Source organism: Juglans regia, chromosome 9 (assembly GCF_001411555.2).
Source record: "Juglans regia cultivar Chandler chromosome 9, Walnut 2.0, whole genome shotgun sequence".
Taxonomy (NCBI): domain Eukaryota; kingdom Viridiplantae; phylum Streptophyta; class Magnoliopsida; order Fagales; family Juglandaceae; genus Juglans; species Juglans regia.
Genome location: NC_049909.1, coordinates 12,636,524 through 12,647,376, shown reverse-complemented (window position 1 = coordinate 12,647,376; position 10,853 = coordinate 12,636,524). Strand labels below are relative to the sequence as shown.

At 36.4% G+C, this 10,853-nt stretch overlaps 1 protein-coding gene across 1 annotated transcript; it reads right to left on the bottom strand.

The window, feature by feature from the left end:
* Window positions 1-4,327: 4,327 nt before the first annotated feature.
* LOC108984464 (kinetochore protein SPC25 homolog) lies at window positions 4,328-9,477 on the bottom strand. Its single transcript, XM_018956435.2, has 8 exons — window positions 9,195-9,477; window positions 8,909-8,974; window positions 8,553-8,699; window positions 7,702-7,815; window positions 7,522-7,611; window positions 7,308-7,430; window positions 6,788-7,011; window positions 4,328-4,610 (listed from the first exon to the last, which is right to left on the bottom strand). The coding sequence occupies exons 1-8, from the start codon at window positions 9,361-9,363 to the stop codon at window positions 4,599-4,601; spliced, it is 945 nt and encodes a 314-aa protein (XP_018811980.2). The 5' UTR covers window positions 9,364-9,477; the 3' UTR covers window positions 4,328-4,598.
* Window positions 9,478-10,853: the final 1,376 nt, after the last annotated feature.

Genomic DNA, 10,853 nt, shown 5'->3' with positions numbered 1-10,853 from the left:
AATTCCAAATAAAACGCCGCGATACCCATTCAGTTTCCCTATTACATCGTCAGGAAAACTTTTGCAGCAATTTATAGTCCTCGCACATATTTTAATTAAATTTTGCGGTCATTTATTATCGCCGCAAAAGTATTAATTTCATCGCAATACAACTGATTTTTTGCGGCGATACAAAGTTGTCATAAAATATAATTACGCCGTCACAAAAAGTAATAACCCGATAAATGTACAAAAAATTGATAAAACTATTTACGGAGACATTGTATCGCCGCAAAATAGCAGGGTGGCTTATTTCCGATGGGAATAAGTCACCATAAAAGTTAATTAAATCGTCACAAAAAGTAATAACCAGATAAATGTACAGAAAATTGGTAAAACTATTTGCGGCGACTTTTTATCGCCGCAAAATAGCAAGGTGGCTTATTTCCGGAAGGAATAAGTCGCCACAAAAGTTAATTAAGTAGTCACAAAAAGTAATAACTCGATAAATGCACAGAAAATTGGTAAAACTATTTGCGGTGACCTGTTATTGCCGCAAAAACCATTTTCTCGCAAAAAAAAAAAAAAAACATTTTTTTCCCACAAATGTTTACTTGCCGATGTAATATCGTGGGAAAAGGCTCATTATTTTCTCACGATCAATTTTCGTATAATAAGCTCTTTATTTGCCACGATGGAGTGTCTTGGAAAAAAAATTCATAATAAAAAGTCATATCTCTTGTAGTGGGTGAGAGAAACTATCATTTATATATACATGTTACGCTATATCATGCCATGATTTATTTCGAGTACATATTTATCAATTGCACATTTTGCCACGTTATGCCATGGTTAAATGTTACACATCACGATTATGTCACGTTTATCTGTTATACATCATTATTATGTCATATCACTAGTCTCGTGTACACATCACGTCGTGTCAAGTGATGTCATTTATCGTTTCATTTAATGTCCATCATGTCACGGGTTTGGAGTTCGTGACGAAAAATAATATTTTCAAGTCAACTGATTCTTTTATGTTTATCACGATCTCAAGTGCTTGGATAATGTAACATCCTAGTGGAGTTCCCTTGTTCACTCCGCCCATCCGGGGGCGGGGTCCCCCGCCCCTCATAGAGAGGGCCTAGCGGGGGCGGGATGACTCCAGCGGGGCCCTGCCCCCGCTCCACATATAAAATTTTTTTTTATTTATATATATATAAATAAATATATTGTATATAGATATATACAATTTATTAAAGACTTAAAATTATATTCAAGTCATTGGATTGCTTTGGCCTCCTAGGCCAACCATTATATAGGAGGTCAAAACAATACAATAGTCATCCTTAAGCAATGTGGGACTTAGTTGGCCTAGGAGGTCAAAGCAACCCAAAATCTAACTCTAATGAGTTTAAGTTTTTTTTATATTTGTAAATTTTAATTTATTATTTAAATTATATTATAATTTGAGTCTAAAAAAATATTTTTAGACAAATTTTTTTTTTTAAACACAATATGGTGCATAGGCGGGAGGCGGGGCGGATTAAATTTTTTCCCTTGCCTCCGCCTCTCAGGAGCGGGGGGAAAATCCCCAACCCCCGAATGGTGCTGGGCGGGGTGCGGGGGAGGGCACCCCCGCCCCGCACCATGCGGGTATCAGCCCTAGTCCCAACTACCATTCTCCTTGAAATCATAGATCATGTGCCAAGATTAGGAAGATGTGATAGAGGATTGACTAGAGGAGGTCAATTAGACGGTAGTACAATGACGAGGAGCTCATCGCTTCGATGCTTTGTTTTATCAATAATATTTTAGCTTCCTTGGCCGAGTTGCGCGAACTACTCGAAGGACTAGCCTATTAGTTATATTAGTCTTTGCATGTACTTAAGGAGCGTTGTCTCCAATACTCATGATGTTATAGATCTCTCAGACATAAACTGTAACTTTTGAATGTCTATTATGTGAATTTTATGAAATATATTTATGTTTTTTTTTATAAGTAATCGATAATATTATCAATAGAGATAGGCAAAGCCTAAGTACACAAGATAGCATACAAGAGACAAATATGTTTATGTTTTTGACATATATTATTTTTGGTACATAGTGTTGCTCAAAAAAATAAATTATCCGTTTGAATATCGCATATTGTAATATGCATGCTATGTACTTCACATCTTTATCTATCATGAATGGGGTTAGGTAACTTTGTTTTGCATGTCCTGACACTTCAAAATCCGCTAAATCCCAAGCAGAATTCTGGGAGTTCACATACGCACCAAAACAAAACTTTAGAGTTCAAAAGAATCAATTCACAAAGAAAGTTCACACTAGCTTTTGGTTCTATTAACCTTGAGTGATTCATGCAAACTTTTGAATGAGGGAACTTGTGTTACAAACTCAAACCAAGATTTAATACACCATACAAGTCACCATACTTCATCAAAAACGAATTTATCAAGCAAATTCTTAACACTACATGGCACTTTGAGTTAAAACTCCAAAACAACATACAAAACATGCTAGTTGAAATGAGCATATTCCAACATTACCAAAGATCAACCCTTTCTCTTAAAGAAAAACAATTTAACACATAAGTTATCACGCTCCTACTTCGAGTATCAAAACTAGAAGAGGAAAATATTGGGAAAGAGGACTTACAAAGTGTAGCACTTGGCGACGGTTGACTGTCTTCTACTCATTCTCTTTCTCACTCGGCTTCTTTGCAAAGTTGGATGTGCAAGTTTGTGTACAAGTGAGATGGAGTGATGGTGGAGGCGTGAAACAAAAGGAAAAACAATTTAGGGCTGCTTGTTTCTGTAAGGTAGGGCATGGGCTGAATGTTCTTGCTTGGAGTTGGATGTGTGGCTTTGTGTAAAAGAACTGAGGTGACCGAATGGCATGAGGGAAAGGGCGGTTGGCTTGAGTGAGGAGGTAGTTTTGTTGGCAGAAAAAGCTGGTGCATGGCAGGGCATGGGGCTGTGCAGGTGGTACAAGAAGGGTGTCTCAATTGCTAACAAATGAGCTCAAACTTATGTGTGAAGGGAAGCTTGCATCCGATGGCCATGTTGTTCAGTTTTGGGGTTTGAAATTCAAACCAAAAGTGAAGGGCTAGGCAAGGGTACACAGCCGGAAAGGGTAGGGAATGGTGCTCCAAAAAGATGTAAGACTTTTGTAAGAAAAGCAGGGTCTTGCCTTATTTCACACTTATCCTTCTTACACGTGTACTAAGCTTGACATATTTAATTGAGGTCCAAATGGAGATGGTGATGGTGCCATGTGTCAAGTGAGGTTCCCTAGTATGTCTTGGCTGACTTGGACATCCTACATGATATAGTGACAACTGGTTGATGATTGGCATTCTCCGATTAGCCAATTTGGCACTCAAAAATTACGAAGACTTTTTCTGCACCATAAAATTCTAAAAATTCTCACAAATCCAACAGTGCAATTCATTTTGTCTAATTATAATCCTAAGTGCCTCACAAAAATCCAAATAGTACCACTTTGCATAACTCAACTACGCCAACAAACAATCCTAACTAATTTTTAATCCACGAATTTCTCTTAAGTTTTTATGGCATGTCCAATGCATATATTAAAGAAATTTCTTTCCGTCAAATTTCTTTCTGGGCTTACAGTGGTTATAGGAATTGTGTATCATTACATAGAAGATGTTGTAGTCAAGATCTCAGGTTTGTCCACATGCATTCATGTTAGTTTTCTGGGTTTTGATCCAAATAAGTACAGATAATTATGGCACGGGAATTGTTTCGGGTGCATGCATCCCCCCAGCATGCAATGTTGCTCTAAGCCCACAATTAATTAGTTGCATGATGACTAGGAAATACTATGTAGAACTGTTTGTGCATCCCGAAATTAATTAGGATTTTATTCTCGAACACCTATGCCAATAAAAAAATCATATAAAAGTTTATAACTGTAATAAGAGTAAGTGCTCAAGTCTAATTGTTGAGTGGGTTGTGTTTGGTTGTTGAAATCATTTCAACTCAATCATTGATGAACCTACTACTTTTTTAACTTTTCATAAAAAAATTAAATTCATATCAATCTACTTCATACATCTAAATACATATATCAATATATTTACATTCAAACACATCTTAACGGGATCCACAAAACATTAATATTCATAAATCAACTCAGATCATCTAAAATCACATTAGCATCCAAACCAATATAAAACAGAGAATTATCATGTTTGAACCCAACTCATTCTATTTGTCCGTGTACTCGACTTACACTCAAAATAACAGAAAACTTGCACTCAAAATAATAACAATAAATGTAAGATTTCTTTGAAACAGTTGAAATCTGATAATTAGATTTTTTTAAAAAAGTACAATACTACAGAAATATGCGATTATCATTCTCACATTCTACGAGCTGAACTTCATTCCAAAACGAATTTGGATATTTATACATGAAACATAACATGGTGAGGCTGGTCATCTGTTTCTAAACAGCACACACTTGTGGTGCTTTACACGTTAATCATGAAGCAACCCGAATCATGAATTATGCCTAGCTGAGCAGGTTAGAGCCTCAAGAAAATGTTGAATCAATTCTGAGGTGATAAATAGCGTCGATCTTCATTTCTTAACCTACAGTAACACCTTGTGAGCACCATCATAATATAATGAAATGATCAGATGCATGATCCAACCATCTATAGAAGTCATGATTTCTATAAGCATCACAAAATTTTCTGTACTTTATGGGTACAGCTAACTAAGGCCTCGTTTGTTTTCACAGAACTTCTCAACCCATTTAATCATTACAACTTTCTCAAATTTCCACACAAAATAAAATAAATAATTTAACTTTTTCAAATCTCAAAACAAAAATAATATTAAAAAAAATATTATAATAATATTTTATTTAATTTTTAACTTTTATTTCAACTCATCTTATCTCATCTTCAAAAACAAATGAGACCTAATATTTAAAAAAAGTAGAAGAGTATTTGAAACAAGAAAAAGATTCTACGCAAAAAACTTTGCAATTGATAGTAGTATCTAAGAAGAGAAATGCTTGGTTGGCATAGAGATCTTACAAAAGCAAACTTATGATTTGATGTACCACATCTTTACAAACTGACATGTTTTGATGCGATACATTAGATTGTAAAATATTTTTTATTGTAAAACAAATCTAATGTATCATTTCAAACCACATAATTGTGTAAGTTTGCCTTGTAAGATTTCTATGTAGAACTAGCACTTCTCATCCAAGAATCATAGTTATATAATATAGGATAATGTAGGATAGTAGTATATAGATAACGAGATGTATTTGACTATTAGAACTTTCTAGTGATATAATGATATAGTATCATAGTGAATCAGTGATATATTGCTGGCACAATGAGTTTTGTGGATAGAGGTGTGAAATCACCCCAAAGTTGCTACACCTAATCAAAACAGAATATACACTAATCGAACTCCCATTCATTGAAAGCACAAACAAATTAAGATTCCAAGAACAAGCCCTCTCATCCTTCAATACATCTCCTTAATGGCACTAACCCGATACCACTCATCACGGCAAAACTTTACCCCAGTACCACCTCCCATCGCAAACTTTCTTTAACCCAAATATTCTCCCAACCCATCTTAGTACTTTTCTAAAGGAAAACTACTAAGGACACAAAAGGATCCCACAAACTGATGTGGCATAGTGCCACATCATCTTCCTTTTTTTTTTTTCAATTTCTCCACCCAGCGGCCAGCCTCACGTCTACTCTCTTCCCAACAGAGCCCCCCTGCGGCCCGCATCTCCCTGCAATCCCAAACCCCCAACCCCCATCAGTGTTGTACCATCTCACTATTGCCACCAGATGCCATATTATTTTGCATTTCTCAGTAATTTAGAAAGGTATAAAGGTTGATGCATTCTGGATTCTTTGATCCGCTGTTTGGCTATCCAAAAAGTTGTGGGTAAGTAAGACAAATAAACTAAAACAGTTTAATTGGGTTTTGCCAAGCAAGGTCTTTTTTTCCTTCTTGGGTCTCCAATCAATAAAATATCAAAGGTTTGCAGAAAACTCGACAATTTTCCTACCGATTGTGGAGCCAACTTTCCGACAACAAAGCTAGGAATTTCAGGCAATCCATCTCTGGATCCGAAGCAAATTCACCCACCCTCCAAAAATCACTTTCTTTTTCATAAAAAACAAAAATAAAAAAACAAAAATCTGGGAAAGAAAAAGACTGACCTTTTAGGAACTGGTGATAAGCTCAGACACAAATAGATCAGATGGGTTTGGCGATTAGGAATTTAGGAGTGGTGGAATCAGGAGAGAGAGAGAGAGAGAGAGTAAGAAATGGGTATGTGTAAATAAAATAACTGGCAATGCAGACATGGGTAGGCAGCAACGTTGGTGTCGCACCGTCAACGGGAACTAACGGCTAAGCTGGTGTGAGCTCGGGTTTGGGGCGTTGGGAAAGGGAGGGGGGAGGGCGACTCGGGGCGGGGTGGAATGCAAGGGTAGAAATGAAAATAAAAAATAATAACTTAGATGACGTGGCACTATGCTACGTTAGTTTGTGGGATTCTTTGTGGCTCTAGCAGCCCTCTTTCTAACGACCAAAAACCATGAGGTCACCATACAATATTAGACTTCCATTCACCACTAGATATCAGAAGGAGTAATTTGATAATTACAATCATAAGAAACTCTATTAATGTTATGAAACCAGTCATATTTGAACTAAAAAAATCATTTTAACATAACGCATTTTGAAAACAAAGTCACTGATTCCAATCATTGTCATGTTACCTTTAAACGAGGGGACCGCCGAAGAGATGATGCTGATCCTGGAGATAAGACAGTAGCGTTCATCCCTCTGGCATGTACTTTCTTTGAAGGTCTATTGTCTTCTCCGTATTGAACTCGCTGGTCATTATTCCCAACAAGGGATTCGCTTATGTCAGTTGATACTGAAAAAACCGGAGCAGACATAGAGATCATGGAAGACTCTTGTGTTGATTGAGGTGAAACTCCTGGTGAATCACAAATGCACCATTAGTTATTAGATATGATAAGTTGCACCTCAAGGAAACAGAGATAACCTAACCATAAAGCTTCTCCAAGGTCTCAAAATCATATAATACAACAAATGTAAGGAAAGGTTACCCATGCATATCAGTAAACATGTCAGTAAGTTAGCTAAAATAATTGGTTTTTGGCTCTTTGATTACTGAAATGGGTATCATTATAGACAAGCCAGCCTTTGATGTCAAGAGCATTTCACTTCCAGGCTAGTGAGCCAGGCACAATACAAGAGATAAGATTTTACCTTGAGCCACAGCTTCTTGGAACTTTTCTCTCATGATTCTGACAAATTTGAATAAACCATTGGTTTTGTTCAACTCGTGGATCAACTCTTTAGTTTCATTCAACTGTGGATCACAATCTAACACTGAAATGACAGAAAATATACAGTATCTTGATATGCACAACATTCAAATATAACTTTACAACATGAACAACAGTGGGGCTGAATTACTTACACGTGTAAGTATCATATGCATAGCGAATAGAGAAAGAGTACTCCTCATTTGGATTTTTCAAATTAATGTTCTTGAAAGTGAATTTTACCCCTAGCGACAAAAAAAAAAAAAATGTAAGAAAATCACTGTTGTAGAACAGGGAAAAAAAACTGTTGTGCAATTTTAAATGAGTCCAATTACCATGTCCAGCTTCAACATGGAAACCAAGAACTCTATTATACCACAAAATTGCTTCTTGCGTTTCACCTTTACATTCAACTTCTTCGTTACCCCTTTCTTCAGATACTGCCAGAGCTGTTGATAGTACAAAATGGGGGAAATTTAACCGTAACATTCTTCCCTTCAAAACACAGTTTTAGGCTCATAAACGAAACTACATGTCAATGTTGATAGACAGTTTTGAAAAGACAAAATAATAAAAATAAGAATGAAAGAAATCAGGCAAATGCCAACATATATAAGCAAATTGTCAACATATATATGCAAATTGTCAACATATATATGCAAATTGTTTTGGTCTCAATATTAAATATAGCAGTTCAGCACTTGTACAAACCTCAAAAACATTACCAATTGGCAGCTTGAACTACAGTGATTAACCTCTTTCCATTTTTTCTCTTTATAAATTAAGGAAAGAAAGAACATACATAGGACTTTCAACTGCCACTACGTCGTCTAAAACTCTACATAACATGGACAATTTAATTGCAGCATCTCTACATGAGCAACTCAAAAGTTTATCGTAATTACATGCAACTGAGGCAGTTGTAGATGTATAAGTCCACACCACATTATGCTCATTCAAATACAACGTAATGGGATACAAGTCAGTGCCAGTTATAAGCAGCAAAACTTTAACAACCAAACTACTTTGCTCACTTCCAAACACATTATAAAACCAGTTGTTTCAGAATAAGTCCGACAGTCATCCAATTTTATCTAATCCGTACACAGACATTAGATTATTCACATAAAGTTACAAATATACATGAACAGGGTACAAACCAACCGGCACAATGAGAGGAAAATACCTAGATATTGTTGAGATATAATTGCAGCATATTGATCCCTCTTAGCCCTCTGCTCTTCCGCACTTCTTTTAAGTTCTTCTACTCTTGCCTTCTGAGCAGCAATAGCATCCATTTTTGCCATCCGCATGGCCTCTTTTCGGGTCTTCACTACAGAACAAGATCATAAAGATAAAAATGAAAATAAGATACACAAAGTATAAACCTTAAATCATTTCTTTTTTATATGCGAAGTATGAAACAAACACCAGCAATTTATACAAGTGACTAAAGAGAAAAGCTCAGAAATAAAGGATTACACAGAAATACAGATTGCACATTTTCAATGAGGTTGAATTTCAACCAACAGAAATATATACCTGCTAGTGCTTTTACCATCTCATCCTCCGCCTCTCTCAGCTTATCTTTAAGCTGCCCCAGTTTTCCTAAATGATGAATAAAACTTGATTTAAATCTCAAAGTTAAAACCATTAACCCATACGAAATTCCCAGTCCTTAAACGTTGCTTCAAGAGAACGAAACCCAACCGTACATGCAACTCCAAAACCCTAATTCAAGCCAGCTCACAGACTCGAGCCAAAAACCCTAGATTTTGCAGAAAGCCCCCGCATTTTATCGAGCAATAAAGAAACATTTCGGCCTCACCTTGACTTTGTACCGTTTCTCGCGCCCTGTCCCCGATCGATTCCAGGGACTTCCGAAACGATGCCGTCAGAGTACCCATCCTCTGCTGCTGAATCGGTATCTCTCTGTCTGAGATCAATCGCAGCGAGTCCATATTCGCCCGTACAGTGTCCTCCTCTCGGATCTCCATTTGCGCACAGACGCTAGCAGAAAACTCTGTTTTTGAATGAAAAATTGCCTTAGCCCGCCATTTTTGTTTGGTTTTTGTTTTTCACCTCAATATTCCAATCACTGAGGTTGTGATAGAGTGACGAGCCTGGCGATAGAGAATCAATGCCTTTCTTCTGATGACTCGACAGGTGGCACTTTGGGGGTGGAGGGGGGGCGGGGAAGCTGGTTCTCCCAATTAGTAGTGGGCCTTAGCCTTGGGCTTAAAAGTTGTTTACCCAAATGATATAGATATTTTGGGCCGGGCTATGATTTGCATGTTATTGAATATGAAAATTATCTATTTTTCGATTTGCAAGGCAATTATCGATTAAACATACGACAAAGACATATTATTTTAAAAGTCAAACTTAAAAAATTCATACGTGTCATTTCGTTAAAAAAATAAGAGAAAATCTATTTGTAACTGCCTAGGAGAACGTGGGACAATCGCGACCAACTTGGCAGAATTAAAAATGACATTGTTTACTTTTTCTCCCAAAATGAATTCATTTTTCCCTCATTTCAGACATCCATTTTTCCATCTTCCCCACATGAACGATTCTCCCATTTCTTTCGATTTCAGAGCTCTTTCATTCTCCGAAACCCACAAAGCGGACAACACCTCATACACAAAAATTAGAGAAGAAATTAGCAAATGGAAGAAAAATAGAAGAATAAAAATCTAGAAAAATTCATAGCGTTTTCGGCATCAAGTGGGTTCCTCATTGTAGCACAAGTGCTTTACTACCCATTCATTTTTTTTTCTTTTTTTCTCTCTATCTTCTGTCTTCTGAAATGGGTTGTGAGCAATTTGTATAATAGTTCCCTCGTGATTTCAAATATAATAGTTACTCTCTCTCTCTCTCTCTCTCTCTCTCTATATATATATATATATCTTTCATTTGCTCTCTCTCCTATGTTAGGGTCTGATATTGAGAGTAGGAGAGCCGAAAATGTTTGGGTCTGAGATTCCCTGAAGGATCAGTGCGAAAATAAAAATTGAAAGGCAACCATTGTGAGCAGAAGATTGAGAGGAGGGATGCGAATGAGGAGAGAAGACTTTCAACATTTGGAAGAAAAAGAAAAAATAATGCCAACTTTGGATGGTGGTAAAGCTGCTGTTATGGATAATAAAGGGTATCATCACCTGAACAATACTTTATCTTCCAACCTGATAACTCTTTCTTTCCCTTTCCTCTATTTTGTTTTTAATTTTTTTAATATATTTACTGACGTGGCAAGTGCGGTTCCCCTACAGTTGCAACTGCCAGTTGTGAAGAACTCAAAAAATAAATGTTTGTCAGGTAGACATATATCATTTTTTAAATGGGTTAAAAGAAACTTTCTTCTAATTCAGTTGGTAGGAAAACTATCCTTTAAGAACCCTAATTGACTGAATCATTTGAATTTCTCAAGTCAATTAGAAAAATCATTTTTATTTAAGAATGCAAATTTTTAAAAAAAAAAAAT